The sequence below is a fragment of the Notolepis coatsorum genome (assembly GCF_963971535.1).
Source record: "Notolepis coatsorum genome assembly, chromosome: 9".
Taxonomy (NCBI): Eukaryota; Metazoa; Chordata; class Actinopteri; order Aulopiformes; family Paralepididae; genus Notolepis; species Notolepis coatsorum.
Genome location: NC_140173.1, coordinates 63,187,839 through 63,205,213, shown reverse-complemented (window position 1 = coordinate 63,205,213; position 17,375 = coordinate 63,187,839). Strand labels below are relative to the sequence as shown.

General features: G+C 47.8%; 1 protein-coding gene across 1 annotated transcript in view; it reads right to left on the bottom strand.

Moving 5' to 3' along the window:
* Window positions 1–17,375, bottom strand: part of LOC311234644 (uncharacterized protein) — a gene marked incomplete at its 3' end in the record, with an annotated part of 92,219 nt that overhangs the window by 16,355 nt on the left and 58,489 nt on the right. The window contains exon 4 of the mRNA XM_084321891.1: window positions 16,710–16,829. Within this exon, the coding sequence (XP_084178017.1) occupies window positions 16,710–16,829 (120 nt within the window). The remainder of the gene's footprint in view (window positions 1–16,709; window positions 16,830–17,375) is intronic.

Genomic DNA, 17,375 nt, shown 5'->3' with positions numbered 1-17,375 from the left:
CGTTCAATGCGCTCTTTGTGGGCCGGCTCTCTCCGGTCCACGGGGGAGAGATGTGGAGAGACCTCGTCTTGCAGAGCGTCTCCTCACCTTGCGTCCTCTCCAGGGGGGGGGTTCCAACACACGGTAGTGTCGGGGGTCTTTATCCATAGAATAATCAAAGTATCCAAAGCATAATCCGTGCCTGGGAAGGCGGGTTGTCGTCGGTAGGATAATCCGGTATACAGGTCCACTCGCTCGTCGGCTCTGGGGCTCCTCGGGTGCAGCTTCACATAGGGTCAACCACCCTGGGTAAGCAGCCAGTTCTCTGCCCGAAACGATGGGGTACTGACTACGGTAGTATTCTCACCGCACGAAGCACTATATATTAACAGACTATTATTAGCTTAATAGACTACGTCCAACTCGACGATATAGTGCCAAATATGACTATTCAAATATTAATATACACGATGTCTCAATACCGATGGTAGGCCGAACTTGGCCTTACTCCCACACGTGGCATCGCGGGGAGGCTTTACGTCTGTGACTCTATTGGAGGGTAAGAAACTGGACTGAAAAGAAAGTCCTACTTTAGTAGCGCAGTATATATACGCACTATGAACAAATAGTCCCATTAGTGGTGCGGTAGCCAAATTCCTACGCGGAACTAGGACTTGTTCGTACATGTCGAGCGGTACGTTTGAACTGGGTCTGAGGGGTATGGCAGCCTGGCACCAAGGTCTCGACCAATAGTAGAATGGAGACTATTATGGGATGTTCAGTAGGCTAGAATGGATATTCAATGCATATTGTACAAGGAATATACAAGGGATATCAGGGAATATTAGAGAATATACAAATACAATTAAATATATATATATAAATAAATATATATATTCGGTTTAATCTGGCCCTTCACAACAGCCACCCCCTGAATAGGTCCCAGACCTAATCAGTTAAACGGAGACAGATTAATCGCGTTGTCTATTTACACATAAGGGTTTGCTGTAGGGGTCAGTCAACTTCACAAAGTCATAGGGTTGTAGGGTCATGGTCATCATCGATTGTGTCTGGGAGTCGAGGCAGTTCTATGAGCCTTGCCACGGGACGGGTGTAAGTGCGACCCTGGACGAGCACTTCAGCTGCTCGGACCTTGCCGTCGACACCGGTGATCACTTTGCTTACGCGGCCGGCCGGCCACATAGCTCTGGGCAGTGATTGATCAATAATCATGACGACTGTTCCTTCTGTCAAATTGTCTCTCTCCTTTACCCACTTCTGGCGGGTCTGTAGAGACGGTAGGTAGTGCAGTAGGAAACTGTTCCAAAACTTGTCGGCTAATACTTGGCTGTACCTCCACATTCGTCGGCCGTTCGCTTCTTCAGGCCGGTACATTGTCTGGGGTAATGTGGGATCTAGCCGCCCCATCAGGAGTGTGTTGGGGGTAACTGGGTCGATATCCGCCACATCACTGGAGACATATCCGAGGGGCTTCGAGTTAAGTACTCCCTCAATCTCCGTGAGGACTGTCATTAGGACTTCTTCCGCCACAGTCTGGGCCCCAAGTACTGCGTACAGGGCTGTCTTTATGGAGCGCACTTCTCATTCCCAAGTGCCACCGAAGTGGGGTGCGTTTGGGGGGTTGAATTGGAAATCAACCTGTGCTGGAGCGAGGTGGGTCTTAAGTTCTGGGCCCATAGCTTGGAAGCTCTCTCTCAGCTCTCTTTCGCCGCCTTTAAAGTTTGTCCCATGATCGGACAATAGGGTAGACGGTCTTCCTTTCCGTGATATGAATCTACGGAAGGCCATAAGGAATGAGTCTGTGCTCATGGTCGGGAGAAGCTCGATGTGTATCGCTCTGGTGGTCATGCATTTGAATACAATACCCCACCGCTTCTCGGTTCCTCTTCCTTTCTTTATGTGCAGCGGGCCAAAGCAGTCCATACCCGTTGAGTGGAATGGCTTGTCACCGATTCGGAGGCGACATGGAGGAAGGTCAGCCATCCTTGGTATGCTGGGCTGCGCGCGCCACTTGCGGCAGTCTAGACATGTTCGTTGGAAGCGTCGTACCGCCTCTCTTCCTTGTAGGATCCAGTAACGACGTCTGATTTCCACGAAGACTCTTTCTGCTCCTGCGTGATGTACATCCTCATCGTATTTCTTTATAATCAGCTCTGTGACCTTGTGTCGGCTGTTCAATACGATCGGGTATTTAATGTCATCCGGTAGATTGGGGGCTCTGCGTAGGCGACCACCCACTCTGATGAGGGTGTGAGCGTCGCTCTCGGGGGCCAGGTGAATTAATCTGCTGTCGGATGGGACGGGCTTTCCTCCCTGTAGACAGGCCAATTCATCGGGGAACGAGTCTCTCTGGGCTCGCTGCAGTAGAAGCAATTCTGCTTCCTCGTAGTTAGCTGCTGACATATCAGCGGGGGACTTGCACTCCGGGTGGTACCGCAGGAATGTTCTTTGTTGTGCACTCTCTATGGACGTGCAATCGTTTATGTTAGGGTCGGTGGAGGCTACGGTGCTCAATCCACAGAACACAGACTTCTTAATTTCCACCTCCTCTGGACTTGCTTCCCTCGGGATAGGCATGGGCCACTGTCCTTCCGGGAGTCTTAGGAATGCGGGGCCGTCACTGTAGACATTGCGACGGGTGAGGTCATCCAGGGGCATCCCCCGGGTGATGACGTCAGCTGGGTTCTGTTTTGTATCAACGTAGCGCCACTCTGTTTCTCCGGTTAACTCTTCGGTTAAGTCTTGAATCTCGGTGACTCTGACTCCCACGAAGACTTTGTACTTGCATGAGTCCGATTTGATCCAGGCGAGTACCGTCGTGGAATCTGACCACAGGATTGTTCTAGACACCGGTATGGTGAGCTCACGTTGGATGAGCGTGGCTAGGTGCGCTCCGGCTAGGGCTGCGCAGAGCTCTAGACGTGGGATAGATTGTTGCTTGCGTGGGGCTATTCTCGAGCGGGCGAGGACAAATGCTGTGTAGATCTCTCCCCCTTGGTCTTGGGCCCGCAAGTAGGCTACTGATCCGTATGCGACCTCTGAGGCGTCACTGAAGACGTGTAAGTCCATTTTACATGTCTCTGGCCTCACCGTGGGTGGGAAGTAGCTTCGGCGCATATTAACGCCTGGGAGTGAGTGGAGCTCCATCTCCCACTCTCTCCAGGTGGATGCAAGATGTGCGGGAATGGGGTCGTCCCAGCCCTGGTCCTTGTCCCACAATGCTCGTACAATCATTTTTGCCCTGGTGGTGTACGGTAGAATACATCCTAGCGGGTCATATTGTCGGGCGAGTGTTGTGTACACACTCCGTCTGGTGGTCGGCGCCGCCGCCGGCCTTCCCTGCTCCGTAGTCAGGGGCTTGTGTCTGTAGTGAAGCGAATCTGTTTTGAATCGCCACGCCAATCCCAGGGTCATCTCCTGGGCTTCTCCCGGGATTGTAGCCATCCAGGTCTCGCTGCTGGCTGCCTTGTCCTCGGAGGAGAGGCTGCGCAGTACTTGCGGATCGCTGCTGGCCCACTGCCTGAGATCAAAGCCGCCTTTGATCAATGAGGCGCGGAGTTTAATCAGGAGAGCCTCGGCTTCTTCCTGGGTTGAAAGGCTTTGTAGACAGTTGTCTACGTAGAAGCTGTTCTTTACGCTGTGTCGGACCTCTTCGTCCGCTGCTGGGTCCTCTGCTACATGTTTCTGTAGTGCAAATGTCGCACAGCAGGGGCTGCACGTCGTTCCGAAGGGGAGGACTTCCCATTGGTAGATGGCTGGGTGCTCATCTCCTGGCTTCTCTCTCCATAGGAACCGTAACAGGGGCTTGTCCGCCTCTACTAATCTCACCTGCAGGAACATTCCTTTAATGTCCCCGCTGATGGCCACCTTTTCCTGGCGGAAGCGGAGTAGAACGCCGAGTGTGGGACCGGGCAGTAACTCTTTATTCAGATTTTGGGATCCGATCTGGTAGCTGCAGTTAAATACTATGCGGTCTTTACCGTTGTGATGGACCTTGTGGTGGGGCACGTACCACGATTCAGTGGTCTGGTCAGCCTCTTTAATGTCCATCTTTGTGACGTGTCCCGCTGTGATGAGCTTCTCAATCTCAGCGCGGTATACACTCTCTTGGGCGGGGTTCTTGGCTAAGCGCCGCTCCGTGTTCAGCAGGTACCGTTCTATGGCGTCTGTCTTGGCGTGGAAAGTAGGCATTCCTTCTCGCCGCAGGAGTGGCGTGGCGTATCTCAACACGCCGTTGACCGGGACTCTCTTGGTCCCTGTCTCGAGGAGGTGAATGGCGTAAATGTCATCTTTAGAGCGAATGTCTTTCTTTCCATTCTTAAAGGGCATTTGTTCCAAGCTCCATAGCCGCTCTACGTGTTGCAGGAGTGCGGTTTCTCCCTCTGTGACTCGGGAGTGGAGACATCTAGTGGCTGTACTTCGGTTGAGAGATTTGGCGAGCGGGCCTTGGAGAGTCCATCCCAAACGGGTCTCGACTGCTGCAGGGCAGCCTCGGGGTCCGGTATGAACCCGGTCTATCGGGACAATGAGGTCTGCATGGTCGGAGCCTATCAACAGGGTCGGCATAGCATTGTCTATGAGCGGGATCGGTAACTTGCGCAGATGTGCATATTTCTCCATCAGCTTGGCGACGGGGTATGTGTACCGCGACAGTCCTATTTCTTGGCTGGTGAAAGCGTCTGCAATCTGGTACCGTCGCTCAGGCTGGCCGCTTGCTGCGATAGAGAATGAGACATTCTCGCCCTTTATCGTCTTCAAATCTCGTCTTATTGTCCGAATTGTCATTTGGGTTTCGCTTCCCCGCAGCCCTAGCTGGGCCGCAGCGGAGGCGAGCAGCAGGGTCTTCTCTGACCCGTCATCGAGGACGGCGTAAGTGTCCAGGACTTTATTCTGGTAGCTTAGTGTCACACGCACTACTTTTAGGAGTACTCGGGCTCCACTGCTGCTGGCGGGATCGATGTACATGACGCTCGCTTTGCGGCTGGATGGTGCAGGTGAAGGGCGCCATCTGTTACTGTCGTGAAGTATGTCCAGATGGGCTCCATCGCACTTGGTGCACCTTTTCTTTAAGCGGCATTCGGCTGCCATGTGTGAGCGCGCACAGCGAAAACAGCGCTTGTTGGACTTTATCCATTGACCTGCTTCCTCCGCGTTCAGCTTGGGGAAGGAGTCACATTGCGCTAGCCAGTGTTCTTTCTCACAGTAGGGGCACACTATCTTCCACTTCTCCGTTCTGGAGGGGGTACTGTGGCTCCTGCTGCTCGGTACTGACTCCGATTGGTGCATCACAGTCACCGATCTTCTTCCATCATTTAGTCGTCTGGTTCCTTCTCTGGAGCCAGGGGTGCTCCGTCCGAATGTATCTAGCCGTAGGCTGCTGACTTCTCTCGCCAGGAAGTCTGCTAGATCGAGGAGGTTCGGTTCGGGGCCATTCGGGTCTCTGTGGTCCCTCTGCCGCCTAAAGCGCTCCTGACGAGCGGGCGGCAGCTTCTCCAGGATCCTTTCCACATTTGAGTTGGCGTAAAGTTCATACTTCCCCTTCTCTCTTTGCGCTCCCAACATCCCTACCAGGGACTGCACTCTGATGGACAGGTCGTCCAGTGCTCGATTGTCTATTGCTGGGGGTAAGCGGTCGATGTGTCGGATCTCCTGGATCACGTAATCCCATATGCGCCCATACCTCTGGTCCAATGCTACCAGCGCTGCTGTGTATGGGGTGGTGGAAGTCGCGTAGGCGAGCGCTATATTATGTGCGCGGGGCACCTTTAAGTGCTGCAGTAGGATGGCGTATTTGTGGCGTTCATCCAATACATCCACCAACATGGTCTCCAGACACATGCGGAGTTCTGTATACTGGGCCCGGTTCTCTTGGGTGAAGTCGGGTACCATAGGCGTGCCAATGTATGACGCTGACTGTGGATACATCGGCGAGCGTTGGGGGAGAGGCCTCCTAGGCGAGTCTCCTCCCGCTCCTTGGTATGGGCTGGTACCGGCAGTGTACCATGGCCCGCTTGTCCAGGTGCTGTTCCTCGGTGCGGGTCGTGCGTCGTGCTCACCCGTGTATAGAGTCGGGAGTCTGTAGCGCAGCTCCGCGGGAGTATAGCCTGGGCTGTACCGGACCTCCCGGTCCGGTAGAGTACTGTGCTGTCTTCGGGCGCGGTTCTCCTCCTCTTCCTCTTCGTCTTCAGTTAGGTCATCCAGTGCTTGTAGTCTCTGGTTTAGCCTCTCCACAGGATATGCTGCTCCTTCCCGGTTGCTAGGTCTCGCTTGGACCGGTGGGGGGAGGTGGTCTGTGGGGGGTATAGACCTCGTCTGTTGGTCAAGTTCAGGGTTGTTTACTCGGCTAGGGGATGCCGCCCTGGAGGTGTGTCTAGACGAGTTCCTGGAGCCTCTGGCGGAGGGAGAGGGTGTTGTCCGTCTGATCAGCTGTTCTATTAGTTGCGCTTGCTGTCTGTCGCGCTCTGCGTCCCGTAGAGCACCAGCAGCTGCTCGCTGGCTGTCTGCTCGGTCTCGGGCCACATTCTCTTCCATCTGAATGCGTCTTATTTCCAGGCGTATGTGTTCTTCTTCGCTCCGTTGCTGTAGCTGCAATCGATCGCGTTCACGCTGGAGTCTATCGCGTTCAGTAGAGGCTTTCAGGCTGACGAGGAATGCCTGCTGTAGGGTCCTCTCTGCCTCGCTGGGAGAAGGCGGTTGTATAGGGGAGCCTTCCCTCGGGGTACTCCTTGCGGAGCCTTGGAGCTCTATCTCCACGGTGCTCTCCCCGTCTTCTTCCGTGCCGAGTTCTCTCTCGGTAGCGTTGTATTCCTCCCGGGACTCATCGGGGACTACTTCTTCAGTACTGGCGGGGTGTGAAGTCATGTCTGGTTCCCACTGGTCCCCACCGTGAACTTGGTCAGTTACATTAGAGCCCGTAGGGGCCTCTATGGTCGGGGTAGTCTGGGCGTTGGGGTTAGACATACTTTTACTTTCTAGTTTTACCGCGTTTACTGTTAGTAGAAGACTAGGTTGTTGACTGACAGCGTAAGCCTCTAAGTACTGAGGGAGCCGTCGTTCGCGCTGCGGGCGTTGGTTAGGAGGATCGTTTCGTGGAGTGTTCATCATAGGCCATTTCAATATTAATAACACTATATTAATATTACACTAATTACCATCCGGCTCGAAGGACCAATTGTAACTGAGGGGTACAATTCCCTGACTGTATTACTAGATATGATACTTACTACCACTACCTTTGTACTTAATATTCGGCCACCCAGTACACGGCATAAATATATTATCATGAACACTCTCACGTAGATGAAACGGATCCAACACAAATGTACGAATTAGAAACAGGTCTTTATTTCCTACACAGCGATGGTGTGTAGAATAAGCACTTAATCACTTAATTACATTTATGAATTGAAATAGTATGCACTTTTATGGCAAGGAGTATTCGTCGGTATATCAATAGATAATGTCCAATCTCTGAAGGCGCAGGTGGTAAATATACGACCTGGAATAGTTAAGGAATAACAGCAATGATACTTTAATGATTATAGGCTGGATACACTAGAGGGGGTTAATCCGGTCGCTTGTAAGCCGACAGGAGTAGGAGGGGGGGGGGGGGTAGAATCCAGCTGCCTCGTCCGGCCAAGGGTATCCCAGGTGAACCCACTGTAGTGCCGTTCAATGCGCCGGCGATCCTTGGACCACAGATGAAAGCAGGTGGACTCTTTGTGGGCCGGCTCTCTCCGGTCCACGGGGGAGAGATGTGGAGAGACCTCGTCTTGCAGAGCGTCTCCTCACCTTGCGTCCTCTCCAGGGGGGGGGTTCCAACACACGGTAGTGTCGGGGGTCTTTATCCATAGAATAATCAAAGTATCCAAAGCATAATCCGTGCCTGGGAAGGCGGGCTGTCGTCGGTAGGATAATCCGGTATACAGGTCCACTCGCTCGTCGGCTCTGGGGCTCCTCGGGTGCAGCTTCACATAGGGTCAACCACCCTGGGTAAGCAGCCAGTTCTCTGCCCGAAACGATGGGGTACTGACTACGGTAGTATTCTCACCGCACGAAGCACTATATATTAACAGACTATTATTAGCTTAATAGACTACGTCCAACTCGACGATATAGTGCCAAATATGACTATTCAAATATTAATATACACAATGTCTCAATACCGATGGTAGGCCGAACTTGGCCTTACTCCCACACGTGGCATCGCGGGGAGGCTTTACGTCTGTGACTCTATTGGAGGGTAAGAAACTGGACTGAAAAGAAAGTCCTACTTTAGTAGCGCAGTATATATACGCACTATGAACAAATAGTCCCATTAGTGGTGCGGTAGCCAAATTCCTACGCGGAACTAGGACTTGTTCGTACATGTCGAGCGGTACGTTTGAACTGGGTCTGAGGGGTATGGCAGCCTGGCACCAAGGTCTCGACCAATAGTAGAATGGAGACTATTATGGGATGTTCAGTAGGCTAGAATGGATATTCAATGCATATTGTACAAGGAATATACAAGGGATATCAGGGAATATTAGAGAATATACAAATACAATTAAATATATATATATAAATAAATATATATATTCGGTTTAATCTGGCCCTTCACAACACACAGAATACACAATTTTAGAGTAATTAGAGACGAATACTGAAGAACTAGATTAGAGGTTCTCAAAGTGAGCTCCAGGTCCATGAGAGGGATCTGGGCAGTCCCCATAGAAAATTCAAAGTTAACAGGACCAGATCATCAGTTTCTTATTTATTTATTTATTTAACCTTTATTTAGCCAGATAAAACATTGATCTGGTCCAAGAGGCTCCAACAGGAGTACAAATATACATATATACATATATATAATATACATATACATACATATATATACACCAATAACAAAATAAAAACACAGTTAACACTTTCGCGGCCACTGGGATGAGTCTAATTAATCTCAAGAGGACCGTGAAATGTAAACAGACGTGGGGCTGTTTGTAGAGCTAAATCTATACTTTATAGTATTGCTATCTGTCCATTCTCATTGTGAATTGAGACCATAAACCGTCCCTTCAAAATGGCTTAAAGATTTTTTTTCCCATCAATACGTTCTCATTTTATAGCTCCGTGAATATAAGCATCATACCGGATTTGGTCTAGTATATTTCCTGGAAGCCAAGATAATGGGCTAATAGCTAATAACGTTAAATCCAATGGCATTTCGGTTATAGATACTGTAACTGAAGGGTACAATTCCCTGACTGTATTAATCAAGTACTGATATCATTGAATCACTACCGTCTATGTACTCCTGGCCAATACTGTACATAAGTATGTTAGATTAGAACACTCCAACAATAACACGGTTTTCCACGCAAAATACTCGTTTACAATATTTATTACATAAAGGATTATATTACATGACTTAGTTGCGCTTATAAGGCAAATAGAATGTGCATAGGCGAGTCAATAGTGCATATTAAGGATTATCTCTATGGTTATTCTGGGATAGGGGGTACTACCGGTTGTAAGCCAGCAGAGGGAGGCAAAGCTCTAGGCAAGTCAATGGTTCACGGGGGCGATGTCATCCCTGGAGCAGCGGGGAGAGGCAGCCTGGTCCCAGGATGCGCGCCGTGTAGGTGAGAGCTGTGGAGTCTCTGGTACGTCAGAAACGGGCTTGAGTGATGGTCTCCACGGGCACGTGGATCCCACAGCAGTGGGGTAGGCGGTTCTCTGTTCCAGCAGCTTGGTGAAGAATGAAGAATAATAATCCTTGCCGGAAAAGTGGCACTGCGGGCGGGGTGTAAATCCCCCGTGGTGCTGCTGCTCCGGTGTAGATCCTCCGGTGCGGTAATGCACGGTTAAACTTGACGTTACTATACTATTAGCACGGGCAATAAGTGCTCTATGTAGACGCACAATTACTCACTCCACGTGGTCTTTGACTCGTAATGAAGGTTTACTAATAAATAGAGAACGATACGACAAACAGACGTATTAGGATAACACGAGACTATCTTGGGCAATGCGAGCCCTGCTCTGCCCACGTTGCGTAGTGGGTGAGACGTTGCTTGGATAACTGAACCAGACTGAACTGAAGGCGAACTGAAAGGGAACTGCAAGAGGGGGTTCTGTATTCGCCGCGCTATATTTATATGTGCGGGGGGTAAACGATGGTGCCAGCCTGCTCACTGTCTCGTAGCCTTGGGCGAAAGCGGGCATGTTTGGGCAAGTCCTGGCGGTAGCTTTCAAGTCAGCTCGAGGGGGGTATGGCGCTGGCGCCTAGGGGTCGCTTCCAATAGGAGAACGAATATTATGGTCTGTCCTGCTACCAGGTAAAGGGATATTCCGTATATATTGTACAAGGAATATACAGGGGATATCAAACGATATACAAATATTATACATGGGATCTCAGGCAATAAATATATATATTCGGTTTAATCTGACCCTTTGTAACAGATACGCTCCAGTTAAAACTCAAACTGCATATGATCGGCACGATCCTCACGAATGTATGCATGAAAGGGGGGGGGGGGGCAGGGGACGTCGTTTCTGATTATTGATTACCAATAACCGCGTTAGCCTCATTAGCCTCATAGGCCGAACGCCTGGATGGCTATCAAAACAAGGCCCGATCGGGATGTACTTTACTTTATCTTACCGTGGTCCGGTGGGATCCCCCCGAGCATTTCCCCGTTATCGATCGCCATCTGGTAGATCGATATGTCCATTGGCTGATGATAAATCCCCTTATTGCATGGTGAAATCTGCGATGCAAAATGTAATCCAAGCTACATGCTGCACATCTAGAATCCTGCTAACTGAAATCTCGATTGAAAGTTAAAAAAAAAGACTGATCCATTCAGCCACAGGGCACACTGCATTATCGCGATAGCGCCCCTAAGAGGATCTGGCCGGTATTGCACCTTCTCGAATTCATAGAGTAGGGTAAATCTGCAGTGCAGCTCGGCGACCTTGAATAGGTTATTAACACTTTAATCGCCAGAGACGCCGAAACTCGTCATTCCCCGCCATGCTCATTCTGCCGAAGACGCCGTAACACGTCTTTGATATCAATATTTCAAAAATCTGTGATCGAAATCATATTTTTCCCCCGGGGACCTGAGATATACTGCTGAGCTCCACTCAACTGTCTAACGGTTCAAGAGCGCCATCTGGTGGCCGATCGGCAGATCGCCCAACAGGAAGTGATCTGTGGATGAAGTGGTGCTCACCCATATTTCGTCCGGGCACTCGCTATCGTTAGAGGGACTCCATCTTGACACAGTGAACACCGATCGGTGCAAATAACTCGATAAACAACATGATTTGGACGTATATACTATTATACAACCTGGAAATGGATCGGGTATTTCTACATCCAATAATAGCAATATCTCTGCTCCACGCTCATCCCCCAATGGCGCGAGGAAGCCACGGTGAGTCCCAGCGTTATTTTTTAATGTCTTCGATACGAACTGCTCTAATGATCATATCACCCACACTAGATGAATGATATAACGTTGCCCACGGAATTATAAACGACCCCCCGCCCATCCGGTCAACATCAGATCATACGTAGTAACTCCTAGAAGCACATCCAGTTGAATTTTTTTTTATCTCGCACAGATAACTACCAAACTGTATTTGATCATCAATATAATGCATTTAGGGCTATAAATCAAGTTCTGGAGAAATCTGCAGAAAACGATAAAAACATACTTATACTTTAGACCATATTTTAGTATGAATATGTGAATGAAAAAGTATAACGTTGCTACACCCTGAACAATAGATATAGGACATTGAATGGGCCATAATAATGTCAATTTAGCAATACAATTTAAAAAGTTATAGCCCTGCAAAGAAGGGGAACTTCTCCATAGACAAATAGAGGTGGCTAGGGATGGTAAATTATGAATTTAACCATGGCAATCAAAGTGTTAATATGGAATAAAAGCAATAACAACTTGCCACGGATTTATCCGTGCTTCTGTCCACAACGGGTGGAATCGAAACACAGAGATCTCTGTTGTTCGTCCCCATTGTGTTAAGAATCATACACATAAGCAAATAAATAAACAAACAAACATATGCACAGCCTATGTACAAAAGAAATAAACAGTTCATCTCTAGTCTTTACGGTTTTCTTCGATTGCATAAACACTCAAATCAAAAGTATTACACAATTATCAAAACCTTACACTCAAGGAGCAAAACATAGGCCCAGATTTGCACCCCAAATGTCAGCCTCACACTTTTTGCAAAACAATACACACAGTGATTTGCAAAACACTAAACACACTTGCATTACATTAGACAAAGAATGTCAAATTACCACACATATGAGCCAATTGGTTAAACACAGACATCAGATGCACAAACACACCATTGCTTAATTGTAAATACACCAATGAGGTTTAAAAGCACTATAAAAATGCAGCAGGTGAGTTCACCAAATCAGTCAACATGTCAAGATGGAGAATCACAACAAAAAAATTTCTTGCCAGATCCAGCTAGGCAAAGAGATAATGTCTAGTATTTTCTCTACTCTATTTAAATGTTTTCTATTTTTGTTTTTGTTTTACTGTAATTTTAACCTGTACTGGATACAGTATTTTATGTTTGTCTGATATTTGCTGAACTTACAGTGTTATGCACACTGTAGTAGCATGAAAACTGGGACATGTTTTGTTGTGATTCTCCATGTTGAAATGTTGACTGATTTGGTTATATGGAGAGAAGATTTATATTTTCATCAGTCTGCATCATTGATTTGGGTATATGTAGAGAAAATGTTTTTTTTTCATCAGTCTGCATCATTGATTTGGGTATATGGAGATAAATAAATTATATTTTCATCAGTCTACAGCATTGGTCTTGTGTAGTGTTTGGTGAATTTATTGTATATTTGTACATTATCTGTGTACTTCACTTACAGTACTCTAATCACTGAGAAGTAGAATAGCTAAATGTGTTTTAGGTTAAGCACAGCAGTGTGTAACTGGTTCAAACAGAATTAAATCATATGAAACGTGTGTTTCATAAGGTAACAAAATGTAGTTTTTATAAATTAGTGTATAGTTTTGACAAGAGTGTTTAATTTAGCAAAGGATCTGAGGTGTTCTGATAATTGTGTGTGTGGTTGTGCTAATTGTGTGTTTTCAAAATCGTGCTTAAGCAATCGGAAAAAAAACTGTATTGTGTGTTTCATTATATACATATGTCTCAGTCTTCTCATAAAAAAAATATTAGACTTTTGGGTATTTTCCTGCCTTTGGTCTGCTTTGCATTCACATCTCAAATGAACCGCAGCAGGGTTCACTTGCAAGATGAATGAGCTTTCACGCCACCCCAAACCAACCGGACTATCCGAGGAAATGAACCAGTTTATCACAGTATCATGAGCATGTCTTTGTCAGTGGACACTGGACATGGGTATGGATGGCTCCAGGTGCTGCTGCGTTAAAGTGCACATCTTCAATACCTATCTGTACTATTTAAAAGCACAGTGCAGGACACACTCAAAGGTTATCGCACCTCAGAGATGGCAGTGGACATGTATGACAGGACAAAGGCCATATGTAATGGCCTTGGGATTGAGGAACATACTACCAGCCAAAGGAGGAAGCAGAAAAGGATGGACGAGTATGTAGTTGAGTCATCTTGTGGCACAAGCTCAGACCTCAGCTCAGGAGATCAGCTGAGACAGAGACTGTTCTATCCAGTCCTCGACAGAATGCTGCAAGAGCTTGAGAGCAGGTTCTCATGAGTTGGAGAAACACTTATGAGAGGCATACAGGCATGTTATCCAGCCTCAGACCAGTTTCTCTCAGTGGAATTGCTGCAACCCCTCGCCACACATTACAATATCCAACTACTGCCAGAGGAGATCACAGTTGCAAAGTGTTTCCTGGTCAGGACAGGCAGAGATGCAGTCCCTACTATCCAAAGTGTCTTTTCCCTCCTGGATGATAATAATAATAATAATGCATTTTATTTATAAGGCGGCTTTCAGGACACTAAAAAGAAAAGTCTACAAATCGGTGAATGAAAGAATTATAGGATCAAATGTAAACTACTACTTACTAAAAATGGATGTTTAAAAGTACAAAAAACCAACAAAAAATACCAAACACTAACAAACATTCAGCACAACATTCAGGATGCTGCCATCTTAAAGGGGAACTATCTTATAAATGGCCTTTTTGAGTGTTTAGCATTGTTTCCTAGCTATGTGAACTTATATTAATATGATCTATGTCTCAAAATTCTCATATTGGTGCATTCTTCCAATTATCCTCTCACAATATTCACCCTCACTGAACTGAGTCATCTGAAAATGTGCTGATATGTGATGTCACAAAGACACCGCTGCATGTTAATGTTGAGATACAAGATGAGCTGCACACAGTGGCACCTGCACCTGCACCTGCAGCCCAGGCTCAAAACGGCTCGAGATCTTGAGGTAGAAAAATGCTGTTTTTGAGGACTTGATTAGAAATACAAAACAATGAATAAAAAAAATATATATATTACAGAGGTGTTCCATAGACTCACAGGAATTGTGTAAAAGTGCCCAAATAGTGAAAGAAATAGTAAAATAGTTCCCCTTTAAAAATGCGTTTATGCCTATAACTCACGTTCTATGAATTACTGCAGAAAACGATAAAAACATAGTTATATTCTAGAAGGTATTTAAGAATCTATGAATGAAAAAGTATAACGTTCCTACATCCTGAACGATAGATAAAATGATAGATGTTGAATGGGCCATAGTAATGTCAATTTAGCAATACAATTTAAAAAGTTATAGCCCTGCAAAGAAGGTGAACATCTCCATAGGCTTAGAGTGGTGGCAGTGAGGCTACATTGATGGATATAACCGTGGCAGGGAATGTGTTAATGCTCCGGGGCTAGGAGAAAAACATTATAGGATCTGACAGGGCAACGCCACTGGGTAGGAGATGACATCAACACAAGATTACAGTCATTTCAGTGCAAATATAAGTGTAATCTGTCCCACACACACAGACAAACACACATTGATCACGTTACAGTAGGGCAGCATGTGGTAGTCTACACCCTCCCCAGATTGACAGTAGGGCAGCATGTGGTAGTCTACACCCTCCCCAGACTGACAGTAGGGCAGCATGTGGTAGTCGACACTAGGCTTGGGCGGTATGACTTTTTTCATACCGTTATACCTTGATTGCCTAATACCGCGGTGCACGGTATTCATCAGCGGGGGGGGGGGGCAACCCAACCCGAACCCGTGTTACCAAGTAAACAAATCATCGTCAGCTCTCAGAATGGTAGTCCCGCACTGGTAGAAGCCTGCACCGTTTTAGCGTTAGCATCTAGCCATGGCAGACTATTTGATTCCTTAAGGGCTAGAAATTGCCTGGGTTTTGGCATGCTCCCGAAATGCTCCCGTTGTTTGGCTACTTCTATGTGCAGTGAAAACTACTCGAATGCTTTATAACCTAGTCATTGATTTAGTTCAGGGTAATCTAAGATTAGCCGCAGAGCTAACGCTAGTTAGCGTGAGCTAACGCTAGTTATTCAAGCTCAGTAGCTCACAGAGAGAGATAAACAGCTGACAGCGGATAGTACAGGACGGTACAAATACAATAAAAAGGAGGGTGGGGGCTGTTGTGTAAACCTTGTACTCTTTAGTTCACATATAATAAGAGACAGATTATTTGCTTGCTCCACCAGTGCACCACTCGACAACAACACACACCAACTCTCGTCACAACGCTTTACGGTATTTTCACAGCACTGTCGCAACATTACTGTAAAACGTGAACACCGTTGTGACCCACTCGCTCCACTAGAGCAGTCTCGCCCTCTGCTGGCGCATGTGTGCACTACACTCCGTGTGTGCACTACACTCAAAACTCTGTTTCACTGTTATAGAAACTGAAGCGCATCTGTGATTTTGACGGTGACGGACGGTATTGATTTCAATACCGTCGGTATCTTAATACCCCGGTATACCTTAATACCGTCATACCGCCCAAGCCTAGTCGACACCCTCCCCAGACTGACAGTAGAGCAGCCGTCAGCATGTGGTAGTCTACACCCTCCCCAGACTGACAGTAGGGCAGCATGTGGTAGTCTACATCCTCCCCAGACCGACAGTAGGGCAGCATCTGGTAGTCTACCCCCTCCCCAGACCGACAGTAGGGCAGCATGTGGTAGTCTACACCCTCCCCAGACCGACAGTAGGGCAGCATGTGGTAGTCGACACCCTCCCCAGACTGACAGTAGGGCAGCATGTGGTAGTCTACACCCTCCCCAGCCCAACAGTAGGGCAGCATGTGGTAGTCTACACCCTCCCCAGACCGACAGTAGGGCAGCATGTGGTAGTCTACACCCTCCCCAGACCGACAGTAGGGCAGCGCAACAACCAGGAGGGGAATTGGCATAACGACTCAATTGGGGGGATGGGAGAAAAAGGTAGAAAGTGAGATTGATTGTGAGACACAAATGTATCATTTTACACATTTCAAAAACACCAATAACATCAATAAAACCTAAATCCTTCATCACCTATGAAACAAACAGACAAAACAAGTCGTCTCTTACGTGAGACTTGGACTAAATCCTTCATCACCTATGAAACAAACAGACAAAACAAGTCGTCTCTTACGTGAGACTTGGACTAAATCCTTCATCACCTATGAAACAAACAGACAAAACAAGACGTCTCTTACGTGAGAGTTGGCGTCTCCGTGGACACACTGCGCCTCCGAGCAGGCCGTCCTCATCTCCGGCATGTCTGGCTGGCTGCACAGTGGCACCCCGGAGCCTGGGTACACCTCCACATGGCTGACCTGCACCGGGGGAGGGAGGGAGGGAGGAGGGAGGTAGGGAAGGCGGGAGATAGGAAAGGAGGTAGGGAGGGAGGGGGGGAAGGAGGTAGGAAGGGAGGAGGGAGGGAGGTAGGGAAGGAGGGAGATAGAGAGGGAGGGGGGGAAGGAGGGATATAGGGAGGGAGGGCGGGGAGGAGGTAGGGAGGGATGAGGGGAGGGAGGTATGGAGGGAGGGAGGGAGAGACATAGGGAGGAAGGGAGGGAGGTAGGGAGAGACATAGGGAGGTAGGTAGGGAAGGAGGAAGATAGGGAAGGAGGTAGGGAGGGGGGGTAGGGAAGGAGGGAGGTATGGAGGTAGGGAAGGAGGGAGGTAGGGAGGGAGGGAGGGACATCAACACGATTTATTGAACAAGATTACCGTAATTTCAGTGCAAATATTAGTGACTGTAATCTGTCCCACACACACACAAACACACACATTGATCACGTTAAAAAGGTGATTATTTATTACATTACTAAACAGGTTGAAAGAGAAAAGAGGGTGTGGCTGGGTGGTGTGTAGAGGAC